This window comes from Syngnathus floridae, chromosome 14 (genome assembly GCF_059516105.1).
Source record: "Syngnathus floridae isolate MCC-2025c chromosome 14, RoL_Sflo_1.0, whole genome shotgun sequence".
In the NCBI taxonomy this organism is placed as follows: Eukaryota; Metazoa; Chordata; class Actinopteri; order Syngnathiformes; family Syngnathidae; genus Syngnathus; species Syngnathus floridae.
Window position 1 is genome coordinate 8,884,304 of NC_142426.1, and position 12,488 is coordinate 8,896,791.

Sequence of the window (12,488 nt, forward strand, 5' to 3'; positions counted from 1 at the left end):
TTTTAAAGTCCCACCCAAAAAATGGAATTTTAGACGGTGCTGTATTCTTATTTTTTTTATGTATATTTGTATTGTTTGGATAATAAAAAGAAAAATTGAATGTTTGGTTATATTATCCGGGATTTATTTTTTTCTTACTGTTCATACCAGTAATGTGGGGGATTATTTAGTGCGATCTGCCGCTATTCGTAAAAGCTAATGAATCGTTTCCTTTTTTCCATGTGGCGTGAAAGTGACGCCTCGGGCATGGCGAGTCGATCCCAGAGCGCATCGATAACTTCTCAGCGTGTTGTTGCAGCGTCATTCCATTTGAATGAAGTTCAGACTGAGCTCAACTAGAAGCCAAGTCTACTCATTCACACATTCGCGCCCCGGCGAACTGAAAACAGGACAAAAACAACAGTTCGGGACCTAGCAACTTGCCAACTATGCCGGTGTTTTCAGGTACGTAATTAGAAATTGTTAAATCAAATGGGGGGAAAAAATCCCAACTTGAAACAAGTACTCATGTTTAGCGCACCGACGTAATTTAGCCTGTTAGCTCGGCTAGTGCGGTTAGCATGCCAAAAGGCTACAGATCACCTTCCACGCTTTAGGATCGGTAATTCTGGGCTCATACTCCCAAAGAAAAATATGTGTAACTAACGATTAGCATGTAATTGTGTTCAACTTGATATTAAGTGTCTGTGGTTCAGTTACCAGTTCTTAGGGTAACTGGTGTTGGTATTACAGGTAGCTGGTTCTTGCTAACTCTGCTAGTTGGACTCACCAGGTCTATATCACTATTTAAAGCATTTGTTAGCGTAAAAAACGATTATTGATAATGTACTATTTCCTAAGATCTTAAATTTCGTGCATTGAAAGGTTACTGACCGAAGCTGGCTGGTACACAAGTGCGAGTAGCAATGCTAACAAAGCTAGCCGAGCCCTAAGTTTACACACTGAACTCGTCGTTTTGGGTTAAGATACCAATTATGCTAAATGTATTAAATTGGTGAACACTTCCATTTGTTCGTTATGTTTTAAAATAAGTAACGCCAATTTTGCTACTACCTGTCACACGCTAGCTTAGCATGTCAACAGCTAACCCCTCCCAGACAGGTACTGACTGTTGCTAACTTTTTTTTTTCCTGCTGTGTCATGACTGCGACTCACACAGTCAATGTGAAATGGGGCAAAGAGAAGTTTGACGCGGTGGAACTGAACACCGAGGAGCCTCCCATGGTGTTCAAGGCTCAGCTTTTTGCCTTGACAGGAGTGCAGCCGGACAGACAGAAGGTGATGGTGAAGGGAGGCACACTGAAGGTAAACAAAGTGCAAGGACGTTTGGAACTTTTGGAAAGAGTTGCAAAGATAGAGAATTCATTTAAGAATGTATCCTTAATCCATGCTTCTTCTACATTTCAGGATGATGAGTGGGGGAACATCAAATTGAAAAATGTGAGTATTGAAGCAATTCCAATAAGAATTGCAATGAACTGAGTAGCTCCAATGAAACGTAATGTGTTTAGGGAATGACTTTGTTGATGATGGGATCAGCGGAAGCTCTGCCCGAGGAGCCTGCTGTCAGGCCCATGTTTGTGGAAGACATGACTGATGAGCAGCTGGCCTCAGCTGTGAGTATGCCTCACCACAGACACATACAGATCTTATAAATCTGACCCCACACGTATTTAAAGTTGTGCACGTAAAACTGTGTGTAACCTCCAGACGTTGTGTAACTGAACCCCATTTTGTATATGAGGACATCTGAGCGAGTTTCTGATTCCCCCTCAGATGGAGGTTCCCTGCGGACTGACCAATCTGGGCAACACCTGCTACATGAACGCCACCGTGCAGTGTCTGCGCTCTGTGCCCGAGCTCAAAACGGCGCTCAAAAAGTCAGTTTGTGACCATGATTGGCTTTGCGGAAGAGCTGACAAGCGTCTCTTTCTGCAGGTACACCGGCGCGCTGCGATCTTCAGGTCCCAACGCGTCATCACAGTACATCACAGCAGGTAATTAGTCATGTTGGATAGACACTACCACTACAATTGCAAGATAAACGTGGCCTCGTGTTTTGTGCCGTCAGCTTTGCGTGACTTATACGAGACTATGGACAAGACCTCGTCCAGCCTGCCTCCCATCATCCTTCTGCAGTTCCTCCACATGGCCTTCCCACAGTTTGCCGAGAAGGGAGATCAGGGACAGTACCTCCAGCAGGTTTGCTCTGAGCCAAACGGCAACAAAACATCTCGCTCGTCTCGTCTCTTGGTGATTCCTGTATTTATTTTTTTTTTTCTTCCGCCCCTCCACCCGTTCAGGATGCTAACGAATGCTGGCTGCAGATGATGAGAGTTCTTCAGCAGAAGCTGGAGCCACTAGAGCCAGAGACTCCCATGGAGGTGGAAAAGCTACAAACGCACTTTTTGAAAGCGACTGCAAATAACAATCCATTTCATCTCAGACTGACGCTGAGAGCGGAGCCGCTTCTGCCTCCCCAAAGAAGAACTTTATCGACCAATATTTTGGCGTTGAGTTTGAGACGACGTATCCTTTTTTTTTAAATGAACATGATAAAACCGTCCGATACAATTTTTGTTTTTGCCCTTAAGTCTTGTTCAGCATGAAATGCACAGAGTCTGAGGAAGAGGAGCCAATCAAGGGCAAAGAAAGTCAGCTCCAGCTCAGCTGCTTCATCAACCAGGAAGTCAAGTATTTGGCTACGGGACTGAGGCTGGTACGTACGTGATGGCGGGAACATTTTCTCGGATTAGGTAAAATTGAGATCTTTCATGCGGCAAACGGTTTATGTCTGCAGAGACTTCAAGAAGAAATCACCAAAATGTCAACCAGCCTGGACAGAAACGCTCTCTACATCAAATCTGTAAGCACCCGACAACTTCTGTTGGCTGAATTCTCATCCTTGTTGTTTTTGTTATTCATCGTTCCCCAAAAATGAAAAATAATTTTGTCCCGTCCTCAGTCAAAACTGAGTCGCCTCCCCGCCTACCTGACGGTGCAGATGGTTCGTTTCTACTACAAGGAAAAAGAGTCCGTCAATGCCAAAGTGTTGAAGGTAACGCACGACGGCGATGGCTGCGTCCGTTTTACTGACTCCACGTCGGCCCCTTTCAGGACGTGAAGTTCCCTCTGATGCTGGACGTGTACGAGCTTTGCACGGCCGAGATGCAGGAGAGCATGTTGGCCACCAGGTCAAAGTTCAAGGAAATGGAGGACAAAAAGCTGGAGAAGCAGAAGGTGAAGTCGCGACAGACCACTTACGTTTGGGTCACGTGTGATTTCATGTCAGATTTTGTAGCCCAAACAGGAGACAAAGAAAGAAGGCAAGGAGAAGGAGGTGAAATACGAGCCCTTCTCTTTTCCTCATGGTGAGTAGTGACATCACTTAGCATGGAACTACAATTAGCAGCAGCAACATAGAGCTAGAAGCAAGCACACTTGACATCTTTGATTTTGAAGATGGGTTCTCTGGGCGGCGTGTTCATGGAGAATAGAAACCCATGATTTAAAAAAAGATGAATGGGAAAGAATAAAAATATGAAAACCTTTGAGACAATTTTAACGCATGTCCTGATCTAATGTTGTTTCCAGACGTGGGCTCCAACAACAGCGGCTACTACGACTTGCAGGCGGTGCTGACGCATCAGGGTCGCTCCAGCTCGTCGGGGCACTACGTGGGCTGGGTCAAGAGGAAAGAAGGTAATGTGGCCATGGAAAAAATAACTAAAATCAAACTTAAAAAAAAAAAGAAAAACATGAGTACTCCTTTCAAACTGTGGTTTACTTTTTTTGCATAACAGTTTCTTGTTGAAGTTGAATTGAATCATCCAGGTGATTGCTGTCACTCCACAGACGAGTGGGTGAAGTTCGATGACGACAAAGTGAGTGTGGTGTCGCCAGAGGACATCCTGCGGCTGTCGGGCGGCGGCGACTGGCACATTGCGTATGTTCTTCTCTACGGCCCGCGGAGGTTGGAAATACTTGAGGAGGAACATTAATGCTCCCGCGAGGGACGGAGGACGCCTTCCTCCAAATTTGCCCCCCCCCCCCACACACACACACACACAAAACGCACGGTCTGCATAAGCTGTGCAATAAAACAGGTGTCTTTATATCATGGATCACCTGAAATATTTTTTCCTCCCCCCCCCAATAGTAAAATTTCAACCATCATGAGCTCAAAAGAAAAAGAAGGTGAAATGGCTAATATTTTCTACGTGTCTAGTTTTTAAGGTGCAACTGACTGCAGTCGCTTGGCTCGCATTCCTCTTCCGTTCCACGGCAGAGGCACCTGCTCACTTGTTTTTGTGCTTAAGCCAAAGTCATGTTTGATATCAAACTTGCTTTGGTATGAATTTCGTCCCAAACAATCATGTTGGAATGGAGGAAGGAACTCCATATAAGTTGGCCCACAGCCATCTTCTGTAATACAGTAAGTGCTTCACATTTACAAACCTTTTTGGGTTGGTGTCTTTTACTTATGGATTTTTGCTATTTTGCAGCAAGGTGTAGTCAATTCATCTTGTACGCTTGTGAAATGTCCCCTGCCCGGTCGCTGCCAAATTGTTCACTCTACTTTCTGACAGTCGAGACCAGTTCACAGTCTTACTTATTGTGTGCTAAAAACCGAGCACATTTTTTTTTGCTTCATCTTCACTCTTGTTCTAAGTTATTGACTGATGGCTTTTCATAAGTGCTGCAAAAATGTAATTAAAAAAAGTGTCTGCCACTATGTATTAAAAGGCCTGTTTAATGTGAAGCACAAAATGTTTCTACACAAAAACAAGTCAAGCTGGTTCAAGCCTCGCTGAGTTCGTCTGCCATTTTGGCGAAGCCGGCGGCGTTAAGGGCCGCCACCAGGCTCTCCACTGTGGCTTGGGCCCCTTCTCGATCCTGCCAGGTGACCAGCAGCAGCTTGGCCCGGATGTCGGCGTCCTCGCTCTCTGCCTCGATCTCGCGAAGCTCAGCTGCCCGCATCTCCAAGTACGAGGCCAGTGACTTCCAGCGGTTGCCGAGCTTGGCCGCCACGTCGTCCATCTGCTGGTTGCTCACCATCTTGCTCGGCATGCTCGGGCCTGGACGGGCGAAAGAGGATGGTGAGTAATACTGGAAGCCTAGCAAAAATGTTTGGTAAGAATTTTATGTCCACAATAACGTCTCACTGTCATTGCTGTCTTTGAGCAGATTGTCTCCATTTTCGTCGTCATCCTCTTCCTCACCCGTCTTGATCTCCTCCGAGGGGATGTCCTTCTGTACAGTCCGATGACACGTTGGTGGCCATTTTGTTTTCATCATAAAACGCCATTCAAACTTCAAAGTATTCCTTACAGGCAACTCCTTGGCCAGCTTGCTGACCATGGTGTCTAAGTAGTCGGCCAGGCTGTTGAACTTCTGGTTGATGGGCTGAAAAAAGTGTGGACTTCTTCTGGAGAGCAGCCGTAAAGCCCGCCAGCCGTAGTTGGGGTTCCGAACAACCCTAGGACAACAACACCAGTCTTTTGCTGTAAGGGACTTTTTTTTTTCTAATATAACATAAGCAAGTGATCCTACTTGTACTCTTCCTCCACCATGTTGGCAGGGTCGGCCTGCTCGATGGCTTCAGCAAAGAATTCATCCAGCGACGGCATGAACTCCCTGAGCATAAGAACATTCCAAAATGGCTGAAATGCCCTCAGAACAGCGGCTTCAAATCAACGTTCCATTTCTGAGAATGGGTCCTTGCGACTTCTCTGCGCCTTAACAGTAAGTGTTAACACGCTTAAAGGGTTTTACCTGCTATCTGACTTGCAGGCTTCCATGTTGTCCAAGTTCAAGTTCCACAGGCGAGTAAGCTCATCACTTAAGGGATATATTTGAAAAAATCAAATGAATTTATCTACAGTGAGTAATCAAAGACACCATCAACAATAATCCTCACTTTCCCATGAAGATCTTTCTGTCGGGACCTTTCCCCAGGAAGTCTTCTGGAGCCGCTCGTTTCCTGCTGGGCCGCTTGGGTTTGTCGTCCACCACCCTGACAAACAAACGTAAACAAGCTGCAGAGAAAAATCAGAAACGCAATGCAAACACAGCAGAAACAATTGCGCTTTGGCGTACCGCTCTTTGACAAAGCTGCAACATCCTTCGTTTTTCCAAGCTATCCAGTTTTCTTCAGTGTTGAGGATACGCTGTCACAAACAAGGCGTAGATTAATAAGAACGCGCCACATCCGCTTTAGCAATAGCGTAAGGGATGACTTACTTCCACCATGGTGGCGAACTTGTCCCCATCTGGAGGAATCTCTCTGAGAAGCTACGAGATGGCAAAAACAAGTTGAATTAATTGTACTACTTGACAAATGGCTCAATAATGGTATCGCAAGATTGCAACCTTAGTGGACAAAGCACTTGGAAAAAAAAAAGTATACATTCAAATGATTTTATACCTAAAAAAAATATATATGCAATGTATGAACTACAAATTTGGTTCCTTTAATGGTTGTAGTTACCTGGTAAACTAACTTGGTGGTTTCTTCGATCCACGCAGACTGGTCGTCGTTTAGCAAGCAGCTGGAGCTTTGAGAAAAGCAATTGATTCAAACAAAATAATCTTTAGTTATTGCTTTTCCTTTTTTTAATGTTACAAATCTTTACCTTTTGAATTTGACTTGTCCTTTCAGGTACTGGAAGAGGATCAAGTACTGCAGCAGAATGTGTCGGCGGAAGTTGCTGTCGCTCAGCTGCAAGTCCATCAGCTGCACAAACAGGTTGCAATTAAAAATTAGAAACAAAGAAAACTTTATTAAATTAAAATAAGTTCAACAAAATAGATAAATGTAACTAATCCTCCATATTCACTGTCAAGCTAATTGTTTTTCTATTTTGTTCTGCCTCTTCCACTGTCAACCACTAGAGGCATACTATTTTGTCTGACATCTATAAACGTATTAGTTTACAATTTTTACAGAACAAATTGTATCATTTCTGATTACTTTTACAACAGGTAATTATCTTTTTTAAGGACATATTAAAAAAACATGTTTTGGATAACATTAAGATGAACCTTTTCACTGGTGAGGAACTTGGCAAAATAGACGTGCTCGCCGCCAGACGCCCGCAGTTCTTCTAGTTTCCTCTTGGACGCCTGCATGTCGTCCAGCTTGAAGCTCTTGAACACGGCCAGCGTTTCGTCCGAGTACTGCGGCAAACCACGTCCGCATGTATCACATTCACCCGCACTTGCATCACGTCTCCAGCCCAGCCAGGGGCGCCGCTTACGTACCTTGAGGAAGGTCATCCAGGAAACTTTGTCGTAGCACTGCACCGGGTTGCGGAAGTAGTCCTGCAGCGTCCAGAACTTTCTGTACAGGTTGTAGTCGATGGGGATGGAGCTAAAAAGCGCAACGTGCATGTTGGTGACCAGGTTCATTGTTATTTCTGTGTGTGTGTGTGTTAGGTACCACGACGCAGGTGCTTCTTCCTCGCCCATTTCCCCTTCCTCCACCTCCATTCCGTCCTCCTTCTCTCCTGTGTGCTGCCATGTCATCAACAATGGTTAAAGCACAACGATGAGCATAAAATAAGAAGTGAAACTCTAAATCCCCATATCATTTTAAAAAGCTAATGCTAACCTAAAATAGCATGTAGTGTTTGAAAGCATGACAGCACAAATGCTAACCTTGAGTGTAAAGGTGCTTTCGTCTTCATTTTTGTTGAACACTGTGATGTTGTCCAGGTTGAACTGACTCTGGAGATTCAAACCTGCCATCAGCACAACACAACAGAAACTGAAGAAACAATTACAGCGAGTGGAGTTTGTGTGCTTAACGTAACGGCGTGCTTTGTCCTCAACAGTTGTTCTTACCGGATTTTTCTGACAGCGGGAAGAGACGAGCCAAGAAGAGTTGTATCCGTCCACAGAATACTGTGTTCTGGGACTTGGACAGACGCCGTAGGAGATCTAGAAAGACAAACAAACAAAAAAAACCCGACTGTAACTCTGACTTCAACAGTTAGAAAAGAATGATGGAACCATGACTTACCATTACACATCCTCAACAAGTAGTTCTTACCAGCTGTATAGAATGAGTTCTGGGAGAGGCACAGAGAAGGGAGCATTGAAAAGAAAAGCCACTGATGGTGGTTGATGTTTTTTGTTCTTACAGATTTCCACGTGCAAACGTTCTCCTCCACAAAGGTGAAGATGTTGTCACACTGATCCAGAGGAAGACTGTCCAGCACGTCCCCCAGCAGCACGAAAGGCGTAGTCGCAGAGCAGATACCTGCAGGGATGGAGGTTGGCTTTTGTGCATCTGTAAACTGGAAGCTTTTTGGCTATCATACCTTCAGTGACTGCATCGATGCTCATGTAGATAAGAGACAAGTAGGCCTCACAACTCGACGCCTTGCCCACCTGCACACAAACATTAGGTTCTCTACAAGCCCATCTAGAACGAATAACATACAATTAGAAGTCATATGGCTTACAAGCTGCTCCCCGAGGACCACCCGAAAAGCCTGGTCCAGTGTGGTCTTCTTTTCAGTCTCACTGCAAAGAAAGTTAGCATTCGTCTAGCAAAGATACGATGCTTGGCTTTGTTTAGCTCGCGTCGAATGCGATCACTTACTTTCCTGGGATGTGATAAAAAGCTTGAATTATTGCTTTGCTGCTTTTGTCGCCCAGCGCCTGCTTGGTGGATTCCTACGAGTTTGCGACAGTAACGTTTAACGTGAGACAATAGCAAACTGTTAGCATAGGCTGCTAAATAAGTAAAGAGGCAGAGAAAAACAAGCGTAGCGGGTTAAGGGCTTATTGAATAACGCCACAACACAGCACCAAATAATGTACTTCTCACTAAATAAATACAATTTGACGTTTTCCCACCGTGAGCTTGTCTTTTGCTTCGATAAATTCAAACAAGGGAGGCGACATCTTTACTATGCGGCTGTGAGGGTAAAGGCAGTTCAGTAATCTTGGGTTTCGTGACTGCAGATTCGTCACAAGCAATATAAAAATGGTCGGACTGCAAAACTATTCAAATCTTCATTAAACACGTGGAACGAAACGTGTCGTTTACATTTTCGACTGGCAGCACGAAATTGAAAACAGTAAAAAAATATTTTTTTTTTTAATTAATAATGTAACAGGAGACAGCGGGATTTGAACCGGTTAACTTTTTAACGCATGCGTACTGGTCATTTTTTCTTTCTGTACTGTATTCAAATTAACAGCATATATATGAAATCGTAAATAATCAATTCAGTTTCGAATAAAATAAAATACAAGTGATAGCTTGGAGTTAGTGCACTTATCCAATTAACCCGAGGAACCAAAATGTGATGAAGATTAGTTCCGCTTCACTCGTCACACGGAGTTATTTTGTCGACGGATCCAGAAATGTGCTTCCTCAAAGTGTGGCTGACAGTTTCATCCTCGTTTAATTTTAATTCATAGCTAACAAGTTCGAGAAATACTTACAATGGCGACGAGGAGCTACGTTTCTTGCGTTTTATGCCAGCGGGCGAATGTGAACAGGATAGTGTGGAGCAGGGTAAGGTCATTTTGGTGTGTGTGGTCGTCTGTCATTTAACACAACTGTTTACCACAACTAACTAACTTGAAATTTGTCCAGCGCATCATTACAGGATTACTGTCAAACTCAACACGCTGCACCGTTAACTCGTCTGATATTTAAATTTTCTTCCCAGAATTTGAGTGCCGTTGCAAAGCCTCAGTCCAAAGCGGATTTCCTCCAAGGAGAGCCACACAAACGACACCCGGGGGTGACCCACCTCAAAACCCTCCGCCTGCCCGAAGAACTCCTGGTGGCCGCCCGCTCTATCATCCACAGTAAGTTGGAGAATTTTGCTGCCATGGTTACTTATTTGGATACGGAACCATTTTAGGGATGTATATGTTATCATTTCTTAGGGTCTCAGGTGACACAGCTTCCTGACCGTGCTCGCAAACTGACCAACTTCCTGTGGAGCAGGAAGCGAGCTGCCGAGGACTCGGCAGTGAGGAAAAAGGCCGTGAGTTTGGAAAAGGAACTGTGGAAGAAGACCATGGAAAAAGGAGGAAGTGGGTAACCTTGTATGATATTAATATTCATGAATATAATTCACGTTTGCATCTTTTCACATTGCAGATTTTGATGAGCAAGTAGTGGCTGATCGCATCAAGAGGGGCGTGTTGTCGGAGCTCCGGCGGACATTTTATCACTGGACTCCTTTGAAGTACTTGACTGGATCACCATTATGTTTCCTATGAGGATACAAAACATGGAATTTTTTTTTGTAATGTATTGTTACTTACATAATGGATCATATTCGTCGGTCTTTTTTTTGGAAGGTATGACGAGGAGCTCGGCGTGGTCTACATGGCGGCTAAGATGGCTGGAGGCTACGCCGCCGTCAGGAGGGCTCTTAACGAGGTCCATTAAAAAGTGCAGTCGCAAGAAGTTCTAATTAATCCTTACCATTTTTTGTCGTTGTCGCTCTCAGATCAAGAAACGCGATCCTACGTTTGCTCCTCAGTCTCTTCTGGATTTTGGGTCCGGGCTGGGAACGGTGGCCTGGTAAGTGAACTTGAGGGTGTTTTTACATTTACAGTTGTCAAAACGTGATCCAGTTTGATGGCAGAGCACCTCCTCCAGCTGTTTTATTATTCTCATAGTTCTTTTTAGGTACTCCCAGTTTGAGTTTAGAAGCAAACCAACAAAAATGGGACTTAGTTGCGTATGTGTTCACATTGTGCATTCATTTGTAAATGGTGGCTCCAAATCTGTCATTGATCTGACCAGGGCGGCTCATGCTTGCTGGTCATCCACTCTGAATGAGCTGGTTTGTGTGGACAGCTCAGGGCCCATGAACATTTTGGCGGAACGTCTTCTTAAAGGTACAGCCTCACTCAGCCCAAATAATGAAAATAATGATCTGCCAAGAGATCGGCTTTAAATGACGACCCTCTGGTCGCGAAGGTGACGACGAACAAGCAGCAGCTCACATCAAGCATGTTTACTTCAGGCAGTTTCTACCCGTATCCCCCAAGGTGAGATCCAATGATTTAGCTGGACAAGGACCGTTTGTAGCTGAACGAGCAACACTTTTGTTCTCTCAGGTGCAGTTTGACTTGGTGGCGTCAGCCTACACGTTGTCGGAAATTGCCAGTGCCAAGGAGCGGGAAGAGGCCGTGCTCGTTTTGTGGAGGAAGACCGCCTCCTACCTCGTGGGTAACACAGACTAGAATACAATGAAATGAAATACTGTCAACTGTTTTTCTATCAGGTATTGGTGGAAAATGGGACCAAAGAAGGCCATCAGATGCTAATGGAAGCTCGGAAGACTCTACTCCGCAACCAAGACAAAACCGTCCATGACGCCAGACCGGCTTCTGTGTTTGCCCCGGTATTTATTTATTTTCATTTATACTGGTATGATGATACATTGCAATACATTTCACTTGTTTGTTTTTTAGTGTCCTCACGAAGCCACGTGTCCCAAACTTGCACTAGCATCCGTCGTGCCTTGCAACTTCCATCAGATGTACATGCCGCTATACGGGGTAGGTATTTGATTACTGGCCAATAACCGAGGCTCATGCAGTTAGCATTAAACTCCTAACTTGCACAGTACAGTAATTATTTAATCTATTGTTTTGTTTTAGCATAACAGTCAGATGGAAAAATTCAGCTACTTGATTGTGACCCGAGAGCAACGCCGCCCCCTAGAGGAAGAGGTGCACTGGTCCAGGCTGCTAGCGCCCCCACAGGCCAGGACAAGGCACGTGCATTGCCGTCTGTGTCGCCCGGACGGACGCCTGGAGCACCTGGTGGTGACCGCCAGCAAACATGGACGGTGAGAGAGACCCCAGATAAGGAGGTTAATGGCTAACAAAGAGCGCAGTTGAACGTTAAATTAGCAGTTCCTTACCGTGAGCCATAACGAGCCGCATATTACCAAACAAGATGCAGTTCCTCTTTTATTGCAATAAATTAATGAAACTAAACTTCCCTAGCATAAGGTATGCTAACTTCTTTAGCATGGCATGAGTTATAGGGGCAGCATATTACTGAACAGGTCCAAGAAATGAGGTCATGGTAACTCACTCAGCAGTTTTTATGCTAATGTCCCAAGCATTAGTAGCGCTCAAATACACACCCAGAGCCTTTCCTGAATATATTTCTTTTCCATTTAGAGACGTTTATCGCTGCGCCCGCAGCAGCCAATGGGGCGACCGACTTCCTCTCGTTCAAGACGACAACCAAAATGAAGACGACACCGATGGTGAACCAACATCAGGCTAATAAACACACCTGTAATCAAGTTAACATGAAGGCCTTATATCTTCATCACATAGCCAACTCAAAACTCGCATCAATAAGATAGCTGCCCACTACAGCCTATGCCATGGGAGAAAACTAGCACTAAAACATGAAATGAAAGCCTGTTAAAGATGTTGCTGGCCTAGTATTTGGATCAGGAAGGAACCCCAACTTTTGACTAATG

The 12,488-nt window shown here is 44.7% G+C and overlaps 3 protein-coding genes across 4 annotated transcripts; 2 read left to right on the forward strand and 1 right to left on the reverse strand.

Moving 5' to 3' along the window:
* The first annotated feature begins 248 nt into the window (after positions 1-248).
* On the forward strand, positions 249-4,735 carry usp14 (ubiquitin specific peptidase 14 (tRNA-guanine transglycosylase)). Its single transcript, XM_088397191.1, has 16 exons — positions 249-444; positions 1,160-1,305; positions 1,408-1,440; positions 1,512-1,616; positions 1,777-1,880; positions 1,939-1,997; positions 2,072-2,202; positions 2,304-2,384; positions 2,447-2,529; positions 2,605-2,719; positions 2,801-2,866; positions 2,966-3,058; positions 3,118-3,240; positions 3,302-3,371; positions 3,595-3,702; positions 3,856-4,735. Exons 1-16 carry the CDS (start codon positions 429-431, stop codon positions 3,999-4,001), a joined length of 1,479 nt encoding a protein of 492 aa, XP_088253317.1. The 5' UTR covers positions 249-428; the 3' UTR covers positions 4,002-4,735.
* On the reverse strand, positions 4,147-9,024 carry thoc1 (THO complex 1). The gene is made up of 21 exons (XM_088397188.1): positions 8,866-9,024; positions 8,609-8,682; positions 8,469-8,529; positions 8,325-8,394; positions 8,145-8,263; positions 8,024-8,072; positions 7,846-7,941; positions 7,660-7,742; positions 7,442-7,515; positions 7,264-7,372; positions 7,045-7,179; positions 6,636-6,736; positions 6,491-6,557; positions 6,244-6,294; positions 6,100-6,170; positions 5,921-6,016; positions 5,776-5,841; positions 5,554-5,637; positions 5,332-5,479; positions 5,166-5,253; positions 4,147-5,078 (listed from the first exon to the last, which is right to left on the reverse strand). The coding sequence occupies exons 1-21, from the start codon at positions 8,911-8,913 to the stop codon at positions 4,801-4,803; spliced, it is 1,968 nt and encodes a 655-aa protein (XP_088253314.1). The 5' UTR covers positions 8,914-9,024; the 3' UTR covers positions 4,147-4,800.
* On the forward strand, positions 6,424-12,310 carry mettl17 (methyltransferase like 17). 2 transcript variants are annotated; one of them, XM_088397193.1, is made up of 13 exons: positions 6,424-8,277; positions 9,690-9,831; positions 9,913-10,062; positions 10,130-10,217; positions 10,333-10,414; positions 10,485-10,558; positions 10,784-10,878; positions 10,961-11,031; positions 11,101-11,208; positions 11,268-11,387; positions 11,458-11,544; positions 11,647-11,837; positions 12,178-12,310. In XM_088397193.1, the coding sequence occupies exons 1-13, from the start codon at positions 8,272-8,274 to the stop codon at positions 12,284-12,286; spliced, it is 1,323 nt and encodes a 440-aa protein (XP_088253319.1). In that variant the 5' UTR covers positions 6,424-8,271; the 3' UTR covers positions 12,287-12,310. The 2 variants fall into 2 exon arrangements, with proteins under 2 accessions (XP_088253319.1, XP_088253318.1); XM_088397192.1 differs by lacking the exon at positions 6,424-8,277 and adding an exon at positions 9,331-9,532.
* Positions 12,311-12,488: the final 178 nt, after the last annotated feature.

Coding starts and splice junctions, on each gene's coding strand:
- usp14 (XM_088397191.1), top strand. Junction 2,385..2,446: donor AGCCAGAGACTCCCATGGAG/GTGGAAAAGCTA, acceptor ATTTCATCTCAG/ACTGACGCTGAGAGCGGAGC. Junction 2,720..2,800: donor TGGCTACGGGACTGAGGCTG/GTACGTACGTGA, acceptor TTATGTCTGCAG/AGACTTCAAGAAGAAATCAC.
- thoc1 (XM_088397188.1), bottom strand. CDS start 8,913: ATGTCGCCTCCCTTGTTTGAATTTATCGAAGCAAAAGACAAGCTCACG. Junction 6,737..7,044: donor AGTTCCTCACCAGTGAAAAG/GTTCATCTTAAT, acceptor CTGTTTGTGCAG/CTGATGGACTTGCAGCTGAG. Junction 5,638..5,775: donor GCCTGCAAGTCAGATAGCAG/GTAAAACCCTTT, acceptor TCTTATGCTCAG/GGAGTTCATGCCGTCGCTGG.
- mettl17 (XM_088397192.1), top strand. CDS start 9,461: ATGGCGACGAGGAGCTACGTTTCTTGCGTTTTATGCCAGCGGGCGAAT. Junction 10,063..10,129: donor GACCATGGAAAAAGGAGGAA/GTGGGTAACCTT, acceptor TTCACATTGCAG/ATTTTGATGAGCAAGTAGTG. Junction 11,388..11,457: donor CGGCTTCTGTGTTTGCCCCG/GTATTTATTTAT, acceptor TTTGTTTTTTAG/TGTCCTCACGAAGCCACGTG.